Genomic DNA, 23,547 nt, shown 5'->3' on the forward strand with positions numbered 1-23,547 from the left:
AAAGCTAGGATTCCTGTAACACGTAACTTGCCTCCTGACACCCTAAAGCTGTCCACCATTTACAAGGCACACTAGGTTAATCCTGGATATGGAGGGATTTTCGTGAGAAGTTGAGTAGATTGGGCCTGTACTCATTGGAGTTTAGAAGAATGGGAGGCGTCCTTGCTGAGACATAAAGGATTCTCGGGGGGGGGGGGGGGGGGGGGGGGGGGGGGGGGGGGGCTTGACAGGGTCGATGCTGAGACAATGTTCCCTCTTGTGGGAGAGTCTCAGATCAGAGGACGTAATCAAATAATAAGGGTTTGTTAAAGATGAGGAAGAATTTCTTCTCTCAGAGGGTAATGAATCTGTGGAATTCTTTGCCACAGAGGCTAGGTCATTAAGTATGTTCAAGGCTGAGGTAGACAGTTTTTTAATCAGTAAGGGAATCAAGGAGTAATGGGACAAGGTGGGAAAGTGGAGTTGAGGATTATATCAGCCATGATCTCATTGAATGGCAGAGTCGATTCAATGGGCCAAGTGGCCGACTTCTGTTCCTACACCTTATGGTCTAAGTCAGGACTATGATAGAATAATCTCCACTTGCCTGGATGAGTGCCGCTCCAACAACACCCAAGAAGCTCAACACCATCCAAGACAAATTAGTCTGCTTGATTGCTTCTCCCTTCCACAAACATTTAATCCCTCCACCAACAAACAGTAGCAGCCGTGTGTACCATTGACAAGATGCACTGCAGGTACTCACCAAGGTTCCTTAGAAGCACCTTCCAAACCCACGACCACTACCATTTAAAAGGACAACAGCAGCAGCAACACCACCACCTGGATCTTTCCCTCCAGGTCACTCACCATCCTGACTTGGAAATATATTAACGTTCCTTCACTGTCACTGGATCAAAATCCTGGAATTCTGCACCTGCCGAACAGCACTGTGGGTGTACCTGCACCTCTGGGACCACAGCGGTTTGAGAAAACAGCTCACCACCACCTTCTCAAGGGCAGCAAGGGATGGGCAATAACTGCTGGCCTAGTCGGCGACGCCCACATCCTATAAATGAATTTTTAAAAATTTCTGAATCGGATGAAAATGCTATTACTGTCATGCACTATACAGAATATAAAACATGACGTGAAGTTTTGGTTTATTAATGTAGCAACAAACATAATGACAGCAGGGTGAATGGATTAAGTGGACGTAATATCGATATGCCATATAAATAACATTTTTCTCTGTGGTATACAGTATCAAAACAGCTGCAAATGACCATCGTTTTTGGATTAAAAATTTGGGACTATCTAGTCAAAATTAGCTTCGTTGACTTTGATTAGATTGTTTGATTAAGTTTGATTTAATTTATAAGGGACAAATACCCCCCCCCCCCCCCCCCCAAGGATCTTGAACTAATTTTGTTTACTTGTTGTAAGCTTTGTAACAATTGCTACTGATTAGTAAGAAAGGAGCTCTGTATTTAGCATTTATGAGTGAAATCCCACTCTGTTACAAGGAAACATGTTCCCATCTAATTTTTCCGCAGCTGTTTTAGCAAAGGCATTCGTTTGTTCAGAATAAACTGGTAAGGGAACATGTTAAATTGGGAAGCAAAGAGATCTTGCTCAATCTGTTTTGTTTTAACAACCATGGAAAATACCACTCATATACTTTTTCTCTTTTGAACACTTAGCAATTTATATTTTCAGATTTGACTGAGAAAACTATTGCAAAGACATTCTCTGCATTGCAAGCTGAACGACACGAACAAGCAGAACGGACCATTTTGATCAGCTGTCCTTCTAATATCAGTGAAAAGAAATTCTACAAATATTTATCAAGTTATGGAACTATCAGTAAATATTTCTTCTATGAAACTTTTGTAAGTGTTTTAAGACCAAAGTCTGAATGTTAAACCATTTTCAGTATACATCCATGTATAAAGCTCTTGATTTTAAAATCCTCATTGTTGCTTTCAAGTCCCTCCATGGCCTGGCCCCTCCTTATCTCTAATCTCCTCCAGCCCTACAAGTGTCCGAGATATCTGTTATTATTACCTGTAATTATACTTCTAATTATGGCCTCATCAGTATTCCTGATTTTAATTGTTCCACTATTGGCAGCTATGCCATTAACTGGCTCGGTCCTGAACTCTGGAATTCCTTCCCTAAACTGTTCAATCTCTCTTTTGTCCATTAAGACACATTAAAACAAACCTCTGACCAAGCTTTCGTGCAGGCGTTAATATTGCTGTATGTGTCTCAGGATTACATTTTGATTTATAGCACTTAGGATATTTTATTACATTAAAGGCACTGTAATCGCAAGTTGTTTCGTAAAATGTTTTTTTGGCTACACAGGTAGGATAATGGCAAGTCCACAGGAAAAGGACGTGAGGATAATCACATGGGCTAATAGTCACATATGCCTTAATTTTAAAACAGCAGAGCTAGTGTTGTGCATGTACATAATGAATCTTGAGATCATATGACTGTCTTTAAATCCAACCTACCCCTATTGATTTTGACATGTACAGTTTTCATTTGTAGATATTATCTTCGCTCCTGACATATATTCCGAGCTCCTTTAAATCATGCTTCAGCATGGCTGAGGTCTCAATGAATGGGGCCTATGCAGAAGCATGTTTTGCTTATGCCTTTGATAGCAACACTCTTTTTAAAGCTAGGATATTATATCTATATAGATTGAAATCGAAACAGAAAAAGATTGAATAAAGCAGCAGCAGCTCTATCAGTGTCTGAAAAGAGAGTAATGATTTTGCGTGACGGACCTTCATCAGAGTCACTTATCCCTGAGCATGAACCTGTCCTTTTTTCATCGCTTATAAATATTGATAGATCCACTCCACGTTTCATCCATTTCCCCCAGAATTCACAGTTTTCCTTTCTATCTCAATATCTAGGTTAGCAATGATGTCCTTCACATTGCTATCAATAAAAGGTTACATCTGTAAATTATTGTACAATTTTTTGTGATACAACTGCATTTCAACAAAGACACCAACGTGAAGACAACACCACAGACCCCATTTGCATTAGAATAATCAACAAGGATTAATTTGTATCAGGGTCTGGCAAACAACCTTCCGTAGTCATAAAAATCTGGAGGAAAACATTTAAGAAGCATTAGGTTTGCAACTAAAATTCTGCAGTTATGTTCTTCTTGGAGATAAAATGTTGCACGTGTTGGGGGTTACAACTGCATTCCTAACTGGTTATTAATTGCAATATGGTTACATTAAAACTGATGCAATGGGCTTCTTCACTGACTGGCTAATCACACTGCTGCAGTGTACTCTATGTTGCAGACCAAGTGGGTCCCAAATTTAATTCTTGGTTTCAGACAAGCAACAGTGGAAGCAATACATTTTGTCTGTGTGTATGTTCTGTCTGTCTTATGCCCTAAGGCTTATTTCTTTCTGGAATGAGAACATTTTATTATGTGGGCCAACAACAGCTGATTTCTTAAATTAGGTTATTGATGTGAATGTAACACAATTTGCATTGTGGCCACGATGGATGTGGTTTTGCATTTCATACTGATTATTTTCTATGAAATCCTGCATTTTGCACCAAACTAATAGCTTTAGAAAATTGTTTAGAAGGACGCTTGCACATCTATAATGTACATGACATGAGCTCGAGAAATTTCTGAATTTTCTCAATCTGCAATTTTCATCAGGGTGGAACAGAGGTGGTTATGAATATTTCTCACTTTCCTAATTTGTAGCAGGAGGGAATGTGATGTAAGGCAGTGAAATACCTCAAGCTGGGTCCCACATGTTCTGGTAGCTCAAAGATCATGACATTTTGAACGTGCTAATTATTTGCGAAGTTTCTCCCCAACTTTGATGTGAAATTAAGCAAACAAATTCAGTCAGCTATGAAAAACTTTGAGGAATATGAGACTCTCTTGATGGCACTGTCAGACTATAAATCTGCTAAATATTTTCCCTTAATATCAAGGTTTTAAACCAAGAAACTGAATCGATCGGAGTGCTAAATGTTATAGAAAATGGAGAATCATTGTGGCTATAGCTTCTGATAAGTTCTGGAAAATTAAGTCAGACAACATTTAAAAAAAAAAAAATAAATTTAGAGCACCCAATTTTTTTTCCAATTAAGGCGCAATTTAGCATGGCCAATCCACCTAACCAGCACATCTTTGGATTGTGGGGGTTAAACCCACACAGACACGGGTAGAATGTGTAAACGCCACATGGACAGTAACCCAGTGCTGGGATTTGAACCCGGGTCCTCAGCACCGTAGTCCCAGTGCTAATCCACTACGCCAGGTGCCACCCAGCCAACCAACATTTTTGTAGTGTTCGAGAAGGATGGCCCCTCGGGTTGGGCTGGATTCAAACTCTGCTGCCATATGTTGTGCAATCCTTAAAAAAAAATTTCAAGTACGCAATTATTTTCTTCCAATTAAGAGGCAATTTAGCATGCCCAATCCACCTAACCTGCACATACTTTTTGGGTTTGTGGAGGTGAGAGCTACGCAGGCATGGGGAGAATGTGCAAACTCCACACAGACAGTGACCTGGGGCAGGGATCGAACCCGGGCCCTCGGTGTCATAAGCAGCAGTGCAAACCACTGCGCCACCGTGCCACCCTATGTTACGCAATCCTAGGTGAGAATCTGGTACTACTGGGAAATGTAATGTTTTTTCAGCATCTATCTTTTTTTTTACGTTCCCAGTGTATTAGATACATTTGTAACCACAACAATTTTAGGAAAAGCTAAGAGCTTTTATTTCTTTATAAAAAAAATTTCCCCCATCTAGCATTGACTCTACATTACTTTCATTGAATCGCGTCTTCCACCCATTAACCCCAGCATGTTGCCTTTCCCTATTATTAGCTAGTTGTATCAGGTCTACAGCATTTTATAGAAACAGGGAATTCAGCTTAACTGGTCTATCCCAGTGTTCATGTTCCACACCAACTGCCTCCCATCCCCTTTTCAGATAAGCATATCCCGTCTTTCACTCGTAGATAGCTTCCCCTTAATTCATCTGAGCATCGACTACTTGATTTCATATTCTTGCCATACTTGGGGGAAAATGGTTTCTCTTGAATTCCTATTTGGATTTTTTAGTAACTGTCTTGTATTTATGACCTCTAGTTTTGGCCACCCCGTAGGTGGAAACATTTTCTCCATGACTACATCTCATTATTGTAGATGCCAAGGTGTATCACAGCCAAGCCTGATCCTCCACTCTCCAAATTCACACAACCAATCTTTCAGCAGTGACTGTTGAATAGAGTTTTAGTCTCTCCTCCTTCAGCTTTACCCAGGGGTATTTAGTTCATGTGCGACACCTCCATCACAGTAGTCTATGGCTTAAACACTCACAGCATCTATTTAATTGAGCATGAAGAAATCTTTTCAGAATAGTTTATGCACATATAATGAAATGTTACACATTGATTTTATGGCTTGGCTAATAGTTGTTTTCACATCTTTTAAAACTGCAATAATGTACATATTCATTAATTTTTTCTTTTGTGTTCTACAGGGCGTTTATGCAGTGGTGGAATTTTCTGATAAGGAAAGTATAGGAACACTGAAACGTATTTCCAGTATCCCGAGCCTCCAGCATGAATGTGCTGTTCCGTTCAAATCCAGGTTTTTCAACCTAAGAAATAACCATCCAAGAGAGCTTTCTGCTGCACGTCCTTCTGTACCATACCATAAACATGCCGTCATCCCTCTTAACGAACTACTAAGGAAACTTTCTGGGGCTGAGAGTGTAAGTTTTCAGTCAGATTGCTAAAATATAGTGGAGGACTTGACTAAGCTACATGACCACAATATAGTGGAGGACTTGACTAAGCTATATGACCACAATAATGTAACAATACTATATTTTTTGATCAACACTCTGCTGTGGGTAGTTTTTGCTACTTTGAGATGTAAAGTTATCTACTTTGGAAACTGGGAAATGTTGACATTCAGTGCGACCCGAGTCCTCATATTCAGTCCTCATCTGCTCCAAAAAAACTATCTCTGAAGACATTCCATGTATTCTTTTTCTTTGGATTCGCTACCAACTGATTTTCCCAGTCCACCTGCATATTGAAGTCCCCCATGATTATTATAATATTGTCACTCTTTTATCTCTTTTCTATCTCCTGATTTTTTTTCTCCCTCGCATCCTGACTACTGCTGGGGGCCTGTACATAACTCCCATCAGGGTCTTTTTTCCCCCCTTTGTGATACCTCAACTCTACCCACATTATTTCTACGCCGTCCGACCCTATATCACTGCTTGCTAACAATCTAATTTAATTTTGTGTTGACAATGCAACCCCGCCCCTTTCGTATCTGCATGTCCTTTCGATAGAACACATCTCCTTGGATGTTTAAATCCCCGCCCTGATCCCCTTGCAGCCAGCTCTCTGTGATGCCCACAACATCGTACCGACCAATTTCAACGTGACCTACAAGTTCATTTACCTTGTTTTGTATTTAGGTACGCCTCGTTACACATCACCAAATATTAAATCAGTATTAGAAAATCAGTAATAATGGAAGTGTGAAGTAATTTTGTTCTATGAGATTATAGAAACAGCCAGCAGTGCAGGTAGATTATGCCCCTTCAAACCTGGATTGTGCAGAGCATTTTGAACTTTAAGGTCAGGCAGCAGCAATGAGTGTACAATTCCAAGTGTAATTTGAGTGTTAAACTTTGTAGTTGATTCAGACCACAAAAGGTGGAGCTCGGTTAACTGATCCCGGGTGCAGTGGCGCAAGAGGTTCTGCAATCATCCTCGCCTACTGAGCTCATTTGGGGAAAATCACCCAGGGTTCCTGCTCCTGAGAGCTATCCTGTGATCACTTTTTGAGAGTGGACGTGGCTGTGATGTTGCCTGATGTTGAATAGTCAACAAACATTAAATATTGAGACTTGTACATGACAGGCCCACTTGGGCAAGGAACATGGGGCAGTTCACATTCTTAGAGCTAAACAGCAAGTCTGTATCCTTAGGCGAAAAGATAAGAAAAAGGGAGTGAGAAGAAACAAAAGCTATCACATTATAAATAGGCCTTCTCACAAGACTGCAAATGCTTCAGTATTGTGTTTCCTTATTTAAATTATGAAAATATATCTTTATCAGAAGCTCACCTCACTAACTAATGTCTTCGCCTGCTGTGTAACTTTATTTAGTCCAACTCTTAGTCATAAATGTGTTGGTTGGAAAACAAATTTTGTCATTTATATTTTAACTCCGAAATGGCTGATAACTGTCATAGTTTCTGTCAAATTGCAGGAAAAAAGGATAATCATTTTCTAAATCCATCAAATTCTGCTAAGTTGACATGCTATCTGAGTACTATTAGTTAATTGTTTGTTTTTATCTTTTCTCTCTTAGATAGATGAACAATTATACACAGTCTGCAAAGAGTACCAGATTACGGAAGAGAATACCCGTCTTCGTTTCCTTGTATGCTCCCTAGTGAAGGACATTGCAGCTGCTTACTTTCCAGAGTGCTCAATTAAACCGTTTGGATCATCCGTAAACAATTTTGGGAAGATTGGCTGTGACTTAGACATGTTTCTGGACCTGGACAGTATTAGTGGAAGAAATAATACTAAGGTAATAACATTTACTTCAGTGAAGGAAATGGAATTTCTTTTTTCTCGTAAATAATACAAAAGCAATTGAAAAATTGTACCTTTTAGGTACTTGTAAAACTGTAGTAGTCAAAGCAGTGAAGCTGCTGCCCTGTGCAACCTGACAGTGGTGGCTGTCTAATGGGGTTGAGCAATTTTGGGATAGGGAGCAGAGTTTTCATGAGAAATGTAGCAAGTGGTAAACAGTGACTTTTACAATTGCTTGGTGAGCTCATGGTGGGTGACGAAAGGGAAACGAGAAGTGAAAAGAGTGACGAGTCTTGAAATAACCATTTGAGGTGGGTGGACTCAATGGAGGTGAAAGTTCAAAAGAGGAAATTTGTGCCATGAGCAAGTAGGAGTAGGGAGGTGTGTAGTATTGTTGGTTAGTGTGAGGCGCGAGTTGAGAGGGCACAGTGGGAGGCAGCTTAAAGAAGCCATCAGTAGGCATGGAGAATGCAGGACCAGGGTGTGTGGGAAGGCTGTATTCTTCATGACCATCACCCTTTCTGCTGCCATGCAGCTCTGCTGCTCTCTGTGTCATTCACATTCATCCACATCACCTCAGCTGCTATCTTTCATGCTGGTCTGTTTCCATAAATCAGAGCTATAAAGCTTTTTCCTTCTTTTGCAGTGTACCATAGGATATTTACGTTCTGTCATCACTTAGTGTTTAGAAATTCAAGACCAGCAAATTATTGAAGCTACTGGAAATCTAAAATAAAAGAAAATGCTGGGAATACTTGAAAGGTGTTCAAAATCAATGAAGGTCTGGGCAGAGGTAGAGGGAAACGAGCTTGAGAGCCAGAGGTCACAGATTTAAGGACTAACATTGACATGAGGAAATATTTTTATGCAGTGAGTGGTTAACATCTGCATCGCACTGGCTACGACTGGTGGAATCAGATAATCACCTGAAAAAATAACCTGACAAGCCTATAGGGAAAGAGTGGGGAGGGGGGAAACTAGCTAAGTTGCTTTTGCAGAGAGCTGGCATGGATATGATGAGCTGAATGGCCTCCTGAGCTGTATTCATTCTCTGATACTATTCTATAGGTCTGGCATGCCTGTTGAGAGACAGGAGCAGAGTTTAACATTTCAGGTCGATGATCTTAAATAAGTGCAAGGTCGACGGCAGAAATTAAAAATTAAGTATGAAAAATCAGCTAGCTCGCCACGCCACCCATTCAGCAGTGCTCTGCTTTCTCGTTGCTGTTCAGTCTGTCCTTTCCAAATATTTTTCTGGTTGACAGAATACTGACCAGGGTACCCAGAGACTGTCATGTTCTTAATGAAAGCTTCACGCAGACGCACAATCTTAATTTAATGTATCTTCTGAATTACATCATCTTCCATCCTTATTTTCCCTGACCCAGATATGATTCCAGACCCACAGCAATGTAGTTGGTTCTTAAATACCCTTGTATCAGACTGTTACAGGACCAGCAGCATTGACCAAGGCGCCAGTAACAATAATGGCGCATGCTGCCCTGTCAAAACAGCAAAGTCCTCCTTGCTAATATCTGGGCATTTGTGCAAACACTGGGAGTGTTGTCCCATAGACCAATCAAGCTACAGCCTGATATTTTCAGTAAGGTATAATTTGTTGAGTTGGGCTATGTCCCAGTCATCGCCATCCCTGGGAATGTTCTGTCTTACTGGCAAGATAGACCCACCAGCTGATGATTCAACCATGCACAACAATTGGAAGTAGCACTGAGGATGGCAAGGGCACAGAATGTATTGAGGACTTGAAAGTCCATCATCAAGAGTGTCTCAATAGAATCATTGTTGATTGAGCTGACCAAGTCCTTTAGTTGCAAGATTGCGTGACGGAAGTGATGAGGGAAAAAACGACTTGACCTTATCCTTACCGCTCCACCTGTCATAGGTGCATCTGCCTGTATGATAGTAGGAGGACTACACAATCTTTGTAGAGACACAGTACAGTCTTCGCATTGAGGATACCCTCCATTGTATTATGCAACACTACCACTGTGTGAAACGGGATAGATTTTGAACAGATCTAGGAACATAAGCCCTCACTCTACCATTGCCATCAAACCAGATTAGCAGGAGGGCAGCACGGTGGCGCAGTGGGTTAGCCTTGCTGCCTCACAGCGCCGAGGTCCCAGGATTGATCCCGGCTCTGGGCCACTGACAATGTGGAGTTTACACATTCTCCCCGTGTTTGCGTGGGTTTCTGCCCCAGAACCCAAAGATGTGCAAGGTAGGTGGATTGGCTGCACTAAATTGTCCCTTAATTGGAAACAATTAATTGAGTACTCTAAATTAAAAGAAAAAACAGATTTGCAGCTCTGTTCGATGGGAGGGCATGCTGGAGCACCACCCAATGAGGTGTCAACCTGATGAAGCTACAGCATAGGATTACACGTATAACAAAGAGTGGAAGAAGCATGTGATAAACAGAGCCAACAAATCCCCTAACCAACAGATCAGATCAAAGTTCTGCAGTCTTGCCACATCCGGTTGTGAATGTGGTGGACAGTTTAATAACTAACTAGAGTAGGGGGCTCCATAATTATCTCCCATCTTCAATGATTGGGAGTCCAGCACATCAGTGCAAAAGAAGAGACAGAAGCATTTTCTCTCAATTTCAGTCAGAAGTACCAAGTGAATGATCTGTCTTGCCCTTTTCTGAGGTCCCCAGCATAGATGCCAATCTCAAGTCAATTTAATGTTTAGAAAATGGCTGAAGGCACTAAACACTGCAAAGACTTTGGGTCCTGATAGCATTCTGGCAATAACACTGATGGCTTGAGCTTTGGAACTAGCAATGCCCCTGGCCAAGCTCCAATATTAGCATCTTCCCGACAATGTGGAAGGTTGCCCAAGTATGCCCTGTCCATAAAAGTAGGACCAATCCAACCTGACCAATTATTGTCACTACGGTCTACTGTCAATCGTCAGCAAAATTATGGTTTTCAACGGTGATACCCAGCAGTACTTACACAGCAATAACTTGCTCATTGATGCTCGGTTTGAATTCCACCAGAGCCACTCAGCTCCTGACCTCATTGTTGCCTTGGTACAAACATGGAAAAAAGAGTTGAATTCCAGAGGTGAAATAAAAGAGTGATTGCCCTTAGCATCAAGGAACCCTAGCAGATCAGAGGTCAGGAATCAGTCCATGTCCAAATGCAGCAAGAAGACCTGGACAACATTCGGGCTTGGGTTGATAAATGGCAAGTAGCATTTGTGCCATATAAGTGCCCAGCAATGACCATCTCTGGCAAAAGAGAATCTAATCATTGCACCTTGACATTCAGTGCATTACTATTGCTGATTCCTCCACTGTCAACATTCTGGGGTGAGCACAGTAAGAAGTCTTACAACACCAGGTTAAAGTCCAACAGGTTTGTTTCAAACACGAGCTTTCGGAGCACGGCTCCTTCTTCAGGTGAAGAAGGAGCCGTGCTCCGAAAGCTCGTGTTTGAAACAAACCTGTTGGACTTTAACCTGGTGTTGTAAGACTTCTTACTGTGCTCACCCCAGTCCAACGCCGGCATCTCCACATCATAACATTCTGGGGGTTATCGTTGAAAAGAAATTTAACTGCACTGGCCATATAAGAATAGTGACTACAAAAGAAGGTCAGAGGCACACCAACCATCTCGGTAGACTGTAGTTCTGAGCGAGTGATGTTTTGTCGGTAATAGTGCATTTCAGTGAAATGTTAAATCGATGCCCTTTCTGCCTGTTCAGGGGGTGTAAACAATCCTGGTCCTGTTCAGAAAAGAGCAGGGAGTGCTCCCAATGACAATCATCTCTTAATCTGCAACATTGAGAGATTAACTGACCATTCATCTCTTTGCTGCTTGTGAAACTTTGTTGTGCTGAAGTTGGCTTTTGTACTTACTATTTACGACTGTGACTACTTCAAAGGCAGTAATAATAATAATAATCGCTTATTGTCATGTGTCGGCTTCAATGAAGTTACTGTGAAAAGCCCCTAGTCGCCACATTCCGGCGCCTGTTCGGGGAGGCCGGTACGGAAATTGAACCCGTGCTGCTGGTCTTGGTCTGCATTACAAGCCAACTGTTTAGCCCATGGTGCTAAATAAAGATTCTGTGCCAAGGGCTTAAAGGGACTATACAAACACAAGTTCTTCCTTTATTATTCATATAAATTGAAGTAGTCAAATTATTTTGTGCCTGCAGAGATTTAATCAGCAATTTTATTGCCATAAGAATGTTTAAAAAGGAAGGGGGAATAATAATAATAATCGCTTATTATCACAAGTAGGCTTCAATGAAGTTACTGTGAAAAGGCTCTAGTCGCCACATTCAGGCGCCTGTTTGGGGAGGCCGGTATGGGAATTGAACCTGTGCTGCTGGCATTGTCCTGCATTACAAGCCAGCTGTTTAGCCCACTGTGTGGAACCAGCCCCTAAAGTTGGAGGGTGTATGTATTGAAAAGATTAGTGAACAGATTTATTTTTAAAAAATAGACCGTAAGTGCTCACAGAGGAGTTTCCGTAAGACTAGGACTTCAGCACTCCCAAGAAACAAGCGTAAAATGCATAAGTAGTGGAAATCAAATATTTGGCAGATGATACAAGACCAGACGGGACTGCAGGGAGCCTAGTGAGAGATATAAAGACAAGTGTGAGGATTAAAATTTTTTTTATTGTGTGTCAGAAAGCTGTAGAGGTTGTTGAGAATTGGCATTAATAGACAGGCAGGACAGAATACACGAAGCAGAGCTTCGACAAGATTTTATTTCTGGAGGAAATAGGATGGTAGGTAAGTACTAAGGCATTGGTGCAGTCAAGGTCTGAGCATGACAATGTGTAAATATTTTAGTGGTGGAAAGGCTGAGATGGACAGAGGTGGGTGGTGCTGCAGAGGAGAATGGAGGGACCTTGATTGGAGGCTTTAAAGCTCATTTTGGGATAATAAAAGACCACAAAGTAACAAAAGGGCTCATTCAGCCTGAGATGATGGCAGGGAAAAGGATGAAATCAGTGGCAAGAAAACAATTGCTGATGGGAGCCAACTGCTTTAGTCCTAATCCTAAATTGGAGGAAGTTGTGATTCATCTCCGAGGTCATTTCAAACAAATAGTTTGTGAGCACAGAATCACTCGAGGAGTCTTGGGAGGTATTGGAGAGGCAGAACTCGGGGCTGTCAGTGAAAGCTAATCCCATACCTATAGATGCTATAATTGAAGTATTACAAATGTAATTAAGGTAAAGGAGGGAGCGTATTAGATCATTTGAAATCTGTTTTTCACTTTCCTTTATAGTGGTCATGTATCAGTAAGTGGTTAAACAAAGTGAATGTTGTAGGTAGAATTTTATCCCAAGTTACATTGTCTCATTTATCATTTGTAATATCCTGTTAATTTGAGATAGACCATCTACTGTATCTCCTTGTCCATGATAATATATTGCTATCAAACTGGAACATCTGGACCAATGTTTTTCTTTGACTGTTTGCCATTAACTGGAGTTTCTAGAATATTTAATTTAGGACCAAGCTGAGATTTTTCTGCAGAGCAACCTAGACAAGGGGCGGGATTCTCTGACCCCACACCCCGCCGCGCTGGGTCGGAGAATCGCCAGCGACCGGCGTCAATCCCACCCCCGCCGTGTCCTGAAGCCTGAAGTCTCCGGCACCGGAGATTCGGCGGGGGCGGGAATCGCGCCAGTTGGCGGGCACCCCCCCCTCCCGGCGATTCTCCCGCCCGCGATGGGCCGAAGTCCCGCTGCTGTCATGCTGGTCCCGCCGGCGTGGATCAAACCACCCACCTTACCGGTGGGACCAGGCGGCGTGAGCGGGCTCCGGGATCCTGGAGGGGGGCGCGGGGTGATCTGGCCCCAGGGGTGCCCCCACGGTGGCCTGGCCCACGATTGGTGCCCACCAATCGGCGGGCAGGCCTGTGCCGTGGGGGCACTTTTTCCTTCCGCCTTCGCCATGGTCTTCACGATAGCGGAGGCAGAAGTGACCCCCTCCCCTGCGCATGCGCGGGGATGACTTCAGCAGCCGCTGACGCTCCGGCGCATGCGTGGACTTCTGCCGGCCGGCGAAGTCCCTTCGGCCCCGGCTGGCGTGGCGCCAAAGGCCGTTCCCGCCAGCCGGAGGAGCGCCAACCACTCCGGTGCGGGCCTAGCCCCTCCATGTTAGGGCTTGGCCCCTAAAGGTGCAGAGACGTCTGCCCCTTTGGGGCGGCCCGACGCCGGAGTGGTTCACTCCACTCCATCATGCCGGGTAGGGGAGAATCCCGGCCAAGGTGTAGAAAAGGGGAGTATAAATTGAATTATGCCTATTATTGCAGGAGCATTTTTCTTCGCAACAAAACAGGGTCATAGTGTATGCTGAATAATAAGGCAGCCAGATTGACTGCTTTGTGTAAGCTGTGCACTGCACAACTTAACCATACGTGGATAAAGACAAAATCCTGAGGAGTTCAGAGTTGGAGAAACCAGATTTTTTTAAAAAATTCGTTCACAGAACTTGGGCATCGCTGGCTGCCAGCATTTATTACCCATCCTAATTTATTTGAGCGGGCAGTTAAGAATTAACAGATTGCCATGGGTCTGGAGTCACTTGTCGGCCAGACCAGCTAACGGTGGCAGATTTCCATCCCTGAAGGACATGAGTGAACCAGATGGGCTTTTATGACAATTGACAACGGTTTCATGGTCATCATGAGACTTTTAATTCCCACTTTTTTTATTTAATTCAAATTTCACCATCTGAAATGGCAGGATTTGAACCTGGGACCCCAGAGCTACCAGAACTCTGGGTCTCTGGTTTACTAGTCCAGTGACAATAACACTATGCCACCGCCTCCTTGTGTGAAATTTCTGAGTAAGGTTTCTATTCCAAGTTAATTTACATATTGAAAAAAAAACATTGAACCATTTGGGGCAAGTTTGTTGTTGCTGGACATATCAAATAAACACTGCAATGATTCATCAGCTGTAATAACAAAGCTGTGGATTCCATTCCGCAAGGCAATAGTTCATTCTTGGAGGGAAAGACTGGCAATATTAATCCTACTTTGTAAAGCACAAGTCCCTAGTCAGCAGCATGCAGTCTCTGGCTTTGATTTATCCTACTAAAGGAGTAAGCATGTCAATGATGTTGGAATCTAGAAAGGAAAACATAGAAAAAGAAAGTCTGTGAGAATATACTTGGGCAACAACATGTTTTATGGTGCTCCATTGTTTGCTGAATTATAAGTTATTTTTATGAGAAAATCATGAACCAAGTGCATCGCTCAAATTAGTGATATTATAGTTACCTGTGCTAGGCTTAACTTAATAGGTCGCTGACTGGTCATCACCTTAGATGATGCTCGACGCACTGCATATTTCCAGTGTTCTCTGATTTTATTTAACTTATTTAGTTTGCGGTTACTGACTTCTTCAATGATAAATTGTGGGGATATGTGCATATTGTGAGATTTGCTCTTGATGAACCAGTTCTGAGCAGTTTCAGAAGATGAAGATTTATTGTCACGTGTACCGAGGTACATTGAAAAGTATTGTTCTGCGTACAGTCCAGACAGATCGTTCCATACATGGAGAAAAAGTAGGGCATACTATAAATACACTATGTAAATACATAGACATCGGGTGAAGCATACGAAGTGTAGTACTGCACAGTAGAAACGTTGCGTGGAGAGACTAGTGCAGTCCATAACAGGGTCATTCAGGAGTCTGGTAACAGCTGGGAAGAAGCTGTTTTTGAATGTGTTAGTCCGTCTTCTCAGACTTTTGTATCTTCTGCCTGATGGAAGAGAGAATAACCCAGGTGGGTGGGGTCTTTGATTATGCTGCCCACTTTGCCAAGGCACCGGGAGGTGTAGACAGTCAATGGACTAGGTTGTGCCCACGGCTCTAGTTTCTTGCGTTCTTGGGCCGAGCAGTTGCCGTATCAAGCTGAGATTGAGCCAGATAGGATGCTTTCTATGGTGCATCTGTAAAAATTGGTAAGAATCAATGTGGATGTGCTGAATTTCCTTAGTTTCCTGAGGAAGAATAGGCATTGTTGTGCTTCCTTGGTGATAGCATTGACGTGGGTGGACCAGGGCAGATTGTTGGTGATGTGTACACACAGGAATTTGAAGTTGTCAACTATAGAACATAGAACAGTACAGCACAGAACAGGCCCTTCGGCCCTCAATGTTGTGCCGAGCCATGATCACCCCACTCAAACCCACGTATCCACCCTATACCCGTAACCCAACAACCCCCCCCCCCCCAACCTTACTTTTATTAGGACACTACGGGCAATTTAGCATGGCCAATCCACCTAACCCGCACATCTTTGGACTGTGGGAGGAAACCGGAGCACCCTGACGAAACCCACGCACACAGGGGGAGGACGTGCAGACTCCACACAGACAGTGACCCAGCCGGGAATCGAACCTGGGACCCTGGAGCTGTGAAGCATTTATGCTAACCACCATGCTACCCTGCTGCCCTATCTCCACCTCTGCACCATTGATGCAGACAGGGGCGTGTGCAGCACATGTACCCTGCCCTCACATTTTCACCTCAACATGGATTAGTTGTGGAATCACTCATAGCAATTGAGCCAATTGTCTAATTTTTCTAGGAAATTTAGTCACAGCCATGGTTATGTAAGTTGAAACAACTGAATTACTCATCCATACAGAGGCAGGAGATGACATTACATGTGCCTAAAATAACTGCAGCAAGTTGGTGCAGAGAGACTGACTCTCAGAAACCAATTCTAACATGCTGTCACCAATGACTTGCAAGACTCTACACTATTCGCCTCGGGGAATTCCCTGTTGAGCCTTTTGTTGTCGCCTTAGTGTTGTGAGTTAATATTCTCCTGCAGCAAACAAAATTTGTTTGGGGAGAAACTTGTGATAAACTCATCACACATGATGAAAATACCTCATTTTAAAATTTGTTCTTGTACATCATGAAGAACCTTACTGAGGAGAGCGGCATTGCTTTCACAGTCCCCAACGGTTGATGTGTAGTATATAGAGCTATGGGAAAAGCTTGTAGTGGTAGTCAGAGACAGCATAGTGAGGAGGATTGGCACTGATTCTGCAGCAAAGAGTAAGAGTCCTGTTGGCTGTATGCCTGACCAGTGCCAGGGTTCAGGACATCTGCTCAGGGCTAGAGAAGAGCTTGCAGAGTAAGGGGGAGGATCCAGCTGTCATGGTCCATGTAGGTAGCAACGGCCCAGGTGGGAAATTGAAGGAGGTCCTGCATTGTCAGTATGAGGAGCTAGGCACTAAATTAAGAAGCAGAACCTCAAAAGTTATTTTTAAAATTTAGAGTACCCAATTAATTTTTTCCAATTAAGGGCCAATTTAGCGTGGCCAATCCACCAACCCTGCGTATCTTTGGGTTATGGGGGCGAAACCCACGCAGAATGTGCAAATTCCACATGGAATGTGACCCAGAGCCGGGATCGAACCTGGGACCTCAGAACCTCAAAGTTAATGATCTCTGGATTATTACCTGAGCCACATGTAAATTTGCACAGGCCAAATAAGATTAATAAATGCTTGGCTCCAATCTGGTGTGAGAGAAGTGGGTACTGGTTTGTGGAGCACTGGCACCAGCACAGGGGAAAGTGGGGTCTGTACTATTGAGATGGTCTAAACCTGAACCGTGCTGGAGCAGGTGTTCTAGTGAGCTGCATAATTAGGCAAGTAGAGAGGGTATTCAACTAAATAGTAGGGGCAAGGGATTACATCTGAGACGATGATGTAAACCAAAGAGTAGAGACGAGGCACAAGTAATATGGAATTGATAAAAATTGACTGGAAGGGACAGAGTACAGATATTAAGAGTCAATGAGAACATAAGGCTAGAGGTTATAAAAATCGATGAAAGGACAAAACTAAAGGCTCTATATCTGAATGTTGCTGGACTAGCCAGCTGGAGACCAGGGTTCAAATCCCACCATGACAAGTGATGGAATTTAAACTCAAATAAAATATCTGGAATTAACAGTCTAATGTTCACCATGAAACCATTGTCGATTGTCGTAAAAACCCATCTGGTTCACTAATGTCCTGAAGGGAAGGAAATCTGCCATCCTTGCCTGAACTGGCCTTCATGTGACTCCAGACCCACAGCAATGTGGTTGACTGCTCTGAAATGGCCTAGCAAGCCACTCAGATGTATTCAGCCGCTACGAAAACACAAAAAGGAATTGCACTGAACAAACACCCGGCATCGAACCAGGTACCAGAAACTATCATGGCAAACCCAGCCGTGTCGACCCTGCGAAGTCCTCCTTACTAACATCTTGGGGCTTATGCCAAAGTTAGGAAAGCTATCTTACAGACTAGTTAAGCAACAGCCTGACCTATTTCTTTTTGTAAATAAGTTTGCGCATGGTGAAGTCGAGACATCCTGAGTGAGTGAGACAGCTAGAGTGAGGTTGAAACTTGGTAATTTGGTGCAGTGAGGTAATTCAGTGCAGTTAGGAGGAGGTGCTTTTCCCCTGCCGTTCTGCTTTCTTTCTTCTGGCCTGTAGGGAGAGATCCAGAGAGCATCCTGGATAAGTAAGTGATTTTAATACCTTTTCAAATTGTGTGGGGGGGGGGGGGAGGGGGACTGAAGTGACATCACAGTAAAGCTGTGACCTGATTGGCTGGTTGGGAATCTGTTAAATTTGAAAAAAAAATAACTTTGTTAAATAAGTTTCTCTAAGTGCCCAATTATAACACTGTAACACCTTCCCCGCGAATGATGTTTTCAGCCTCCCTCCCTTGGATCGAGGGGTAATATTTGCTACTTTCCAGTCTGATGCAACCTTGCCAAAATCGAGCAAATCTTGGAAAGTTAACACCAACACATCTACTACCTCATTAGACGCCAACTTTAAGGTCCTGGTTGAAGTCCATCAGGACCCGGAGTCTTTACACCCTCAGCCCTATCCGTTTACTCAGTATTGCTTCCCAAGTGATAGTAATTTCAACAGGTTCTCCTCTCCCTTCCACCTCTTAATTTACAGCCATTGGAAGAAAGTTTTTGTAACCTCCCTAGTGAAGATGAGCAATATATTTGTTCATTTAATCCCCATGTTGGGATCTACATGGACGACTATCACTGGATTCTCTCCCCTCCCGCTGCAAATTCCTCTCCCTCCTCCCACTGCAAGCTCGTCTCCCTCCTCCCACTGCAAGCTCGTCTCCCTCCTCCCACTGCAAGTTCCTCTCCCTCCTCCCACTGCAAGCTCCTCTCCCTCCTCCCACTGCAAGTTCCTCTCCCCCCTCCCACTGCAAGCTCCTCTCCCTCCTCCTGCTGCAAATTCCTCTCCCTCCTCCCACTGCAAGCTCGTCTCCCTCCTCCCACTGCAAGCTCGTCTCCCTCCTCCCACTGCAAGTTCCTCTCCCTCCTCCCACTGCAAGCTCCTCTCCCTCCTCCCACTGCAAGTTCCTCTCCCTCCTCCCACTGCAAGCTCCTCTCCCTCCTCCCACTGCAAGCTCCCCTCCCTCCTCCCACTGCAAGCTCTCTCCCTCCTCCCACTGCAAGCTCCTCTCCCTCCTCCCACTGCAAGCTCCTCTCCCTCCTCCCACTGCAAGCTCCTCTCCCTCCTCCCACTGCAAGCTCCTCTCCCTCCTCCCACTGCAAGCTCCTCTCCCTCCTCCCACTGCAAGCTCCTCTCCCTCCTCCCACTGCAAGCTCCTCTCCCTCCTCTCCAGCCCTGAACATATGTCCAAAACACTGGCACCTAGTAGACTACAGTCTTCTGTACTCTCTCTCTCTTTGCTGTAGACAAAACAGCATCAATAACCTTACTATACCATCCCCCACTACCACTGCATTTCCATTTTCTCCCCTCACTTGAACGTCATCCTGTATTATGGTGCCATGACCAGCCTGTTTATCCACCTTGCAGACCCCACTACTTTCGTTAACAGTTGTGAGCCCCTCAAAACCTTTTTGACAATTGCAAAGTCTGTGCCTCCTGCATTACTGTTTGCGCGATCCCTTTACCTGCCTCACTCGTGGTCATGTCCTCCTGTCACTGCTGAACAAAACAGATGACCCTATTTTAAGAAGTGTGACCATCTTCTGGAACAGTAAGAAGTCTTACAACACCAGGTTAATGTCCAACATGTTTGTTTCAAACACTAGCTTTCGGAGCACTGCTCCTTCCTCAGGTGAAGGAGCAGTGCTCTGAAAGCCAGTGTTTCAAACAAACCTGTTGGACTTTAACCTGGTGTTGTAAGACTTCTTACTGTGCTCACCCCAGTCCAACGCCATCATCTCCACATCTTCTGGAACAAAGTAACCAGGTGTTTCTCCCCCTCCCTTATGTAGTGTCCGTAGTTCGGCTTCGAGATCAGTAACCCTGATCTGATATTCCTCTAGCTGCTTACACTTTCTGCAGACATGTTTGTCATGGATCACCTCAGCATCCAAAAACTCTCTCATTCCACAGTTGAAACATAACGCCTGTCCTGCCATTGTTCCTTATGTTATTCAGTTAATTTAATTTAATTACTCAATTAACTGAGAATAATTCCTATATATACCACACCTCTTCCCCCAGGCACCAAATACCCATCAGAACCAATTTGCTACTCACTTGGTCTCCATCCCGTTCAAGTGAAGTCACCTCATGTGCCCCTTACTGACCAGTGGTTATGGTAGCTCCAGGGAGCCAAGTCCCCATGCTTTTGTCTATTTGAAAGCGCAATGACTGGACATAATTTATTTTGCCAAAAGGGGACAGAGTCCTGCATATGAAAATTATGTAGCTTCCAGCATTCATGGTGAGCTATGTTGCAAGCCCGACAGATGATCTTAAATTGGTTGTTAGTGTAATTCTTAGCGCAAATGCTGCCCAACGAATGCTGCCCAATCATCCCAGATATGTAAGGACCTCCCTACTGCACCAGCCACACATTAATCTGCCTTATCCTCATATTTCTGTACTTACTTGCACCTGGCACTCTTAGTGATCCGTAGGTTACTACTTTTGAGGTCCTGCTTACACTACCTTTCTACCTAGCTCCGTAAATTCTGTCTGTAGGACTACATCCCCCTTCCTGCCAAAGTCATTGGAATCAATGAGGACCACGACTTCTGACTGTTCACCCTCCCCCAGAAGAATGTTCTGCAGCCGCTCTGTGACGTCCTTGATCCTGGGACCAGGGAAGTAACATCATCTCGGAGTTATGTCTACAGCTGCATTAACACCTGTCTGTTCCCCTAATTGATGGATCACCTATCACTATTGTTTTTACATTTTTGTTTTCTCCGATCTTGCACAGTCGAGCCGCTCGTACTGCCAGGAACTTGGCTCTGACTGCACTCCTTCGAGAAATCAGTGCCCTCACCAGCATCCAAAATGGAAACCTGATTAGCGAGTGGGATCACAGGGAACTCCATTACCTGCCTGGTGCTCTTGGGCTGTCCGGCAGTCACCCATTCCCTGTTGTCTCCATGCTCCTAACCTGTGCTCTGATCAGCTCTCTGAACATACTATCCACATGGCTCTCAGCCTCACGAAAGTGCCAAGACTCCAGCCACCACTCAAGCTCCGAAACCCAGAGTCAAGTTTCTGCAGCTGGCAGCACTTGGTGCACATGTGGTTGCCTAGGTCACCAATAGTGTCCACACTGTTCCACAATACAGGGTGCATATTCCACTCCTCTGACCTGCCCTGCCATGTCTTAAATTTATTTCCCTTCCATTAACTTTATTTGACTTTGGTTTATTTATCTCACTTTACTGGCCCTGATTTGCCTTTATTCCTAGTGTTTCTCAATCAAAAACATGTAGCTACTCCTTCTTTAAAACTAATATGCTATTCTAATTTACAGCTATTTAAAGGCACTTCCTTTAACAGCAATTTCTTACCAACCAGTGAATTTGCTCATTAGCCCATGCATCGAATTTCCACATGAAACTAATTCGCTAATCTCTCTGTCTCCGTCTCACTCCAGATTACTCATCCATCTCCTTGTGCATATATCTGACTGGCTAAATTACAAATTTTGGGGAAATAATTGGAGTCTAAAATGTGGAACGGCAAACTCCAAATGTTGACAAAAACTAAAATGGGATTTCAATTTCGAACACAACTATACTGAACACAACTATACTGAACTCAGCATTACCTTTCTCATAGAAACGCTCGGTTAAAAATAAGAGACGAGACTTAAAATAGTTATAGTAATGGAGAATAAAGCATATAACTGTGGAGATAGTACTATGTGCGAGGTCATCTGAACTCTTGCATTTTAATTATTTAAGGTTAAAAATAGCCCTTGTTCAATTCTTTTTCCTCCATTGTAAAATCAGCATATAAAAAATTGCAGCTCTCTCAATGCATTGGTTGCAATAAATGAAACAATAAGCTGTTTTATAAAGGGATGGTTGCAATGTATTACTCTGTTTGGAAGTTTGTCCCTTAAGGTTGCCTTGGGTCAATTAGAAATTGTTGTTTACAGTTTGGGAACTGCTTGTAAATATAAGGCTTCAAGTCAGTTTGCCTGTTTCCCTTTATTTTTTAAACACTGTTTCCTACCTGGTCTTGGGGGTAATAAATGAGCATAGATAGAAAACAGAGTGTGGCTTTAAATGAGTGTTCAAGTTGTGAAGTACTAGGGGACATAGGTTTAAAGTGCATGGGGAAAAGTTTAGAACTGATGTGCGAGGCTAGTTTTTTTTTTACACAAGAGGGTGGTAAATATATGGAACGTGCTGCCTGGGGAGGTGGTGAGAGCAGGTACGATAGCGGCATTTAAGAGGCATCTAGACAAATATATGAATAGGGTGGAATGGAAGGATACGGACTCCATAAGTGCATACTGTTTTAGTTTAGGCAGGTACCATGGGCCTGTTCCTGTGCTGTTTTCTTTGTTGTTCTTCATCAGACAGTGAATAGTGGAGAGTTGCAAGGATCAGTGCTGGGGCCTCCGCTATCTACTATCTAAATGAGTTGGACCAAGAGACAAAGTTGCATTTCTTACATTCTTATGCGTGATCAAGAACGGGACACTAGATATTCCTTCAATTTGGCAGTGCTATTCTTGCTTACGAGTTTTGTCTTTCTTCAGACAGGAGGTGCTTTTTCCATGGAATATCAAACAAAAAGAGTGTCGTCAGAGCGGGTGGCAACACAAAGCACCCTTTCGGTGATAGGAGAATGCATTGATCAATTTGCCCCAGGATGCACAGGAATACAGAAGATACTCAATGCTCGTTGCCCATTGGTGCGGTTTTCTCATCAACCTTCAGGATTGCAATGTGACCTCACTGCCAATAATAGGTGAGGAACACCAAAATCAATTTGTGTATTACAAATGGCTCTTGCTGCGCAAGAAAGAAAACGAGCTTTGAAAAATAACCCAGTTATCCATTTCGTCGCAATTAAAGTATATTACTTCAGATGGAGTTTCAACTGTCATCCTTATTGCAGCTAACATCTCAACCCATTTTCGGCATTGGCTAGTCTTGTAAGCACCTGTGTACATTCAAGCACTTCTTTCAGTTTCAAATTATTGTCACACACTTTAACTCTCAACCCTCCAACCTTTTGCAAAAACTAGAATTATTTTGACCCATACTAACTGAGATCTGAAGAACTACACTTGCTTCAAATTGTGGAAGGAATGTGCTACCAATTAGACTTCATGCTGCTTCAATGAACATATATACCATAGATACACCAGTAATTAAAGTTAAAATAATGATACGTATCCAAATTGTATTGAAAAATTGCTACCATAGAATTTAACCAATTCAGACCTATTGTTTAAGCATTTTAAAATCATTTTCGAAGAGTTGTCTGAGAGTTTATTTTACTGTAACAGGCCGCCAATCATGAAGTATACTGTGAACAAAGTGGGGCTTTAAAATATAAATTGTGAATTAAAACAGTTCAAATTAATAAATCATCACTTAATTTTGATAGGACAATTAAA

At 43.2% G+C, this 23,547-nt stretch overlaps 1 protein-coding gene across 1 annotated transcript in view; it reads left to right on the plus strand.

The window, feature by feature from the left end:
* Positions 1–23,547, plus strand: part of LOC119966481 (mitochondrial poly(A) polymerase) — a 47,525-nt gene that overhangs the window by 5,555 nt on the left and 18,423 nt on the right. Inside the window, exons 2-5 of the mRNA XM_038798239.1 lie at positions 1,699–1,871; positions 5,535–5,768; positions 7,393–7,617; positions 22,681–22,892. Coding sequence (XP_038654167.1) covers positions 1,699–1,871; positions 5,535–5,768; positions 7,393–7,617; positions 22,681–22,892 — 844 coding nt within the window. The remainder of the gene's footprint in view (positions 1–1,698; positions 1,872–5,534; positions 5,769–7,392; positions 7,618–22,680; positions 22,893–23,547) is intronic.

This window comes from Scyliorhinus canicula, chromosome 5, assembly GCF_902713615.1.
Source record: "Scyliorhinus canicula chromosome 5, sScyCan1.1, whole genome shotgun sequence".
Classification (NCBI taxonomy): Eukaryota; Metazoa; Chordata; class Chondrichthyes; order Carcharhiniformes; family Scyliorhinidae; genus Scyliorhinus; species Scyliorhinus canicula.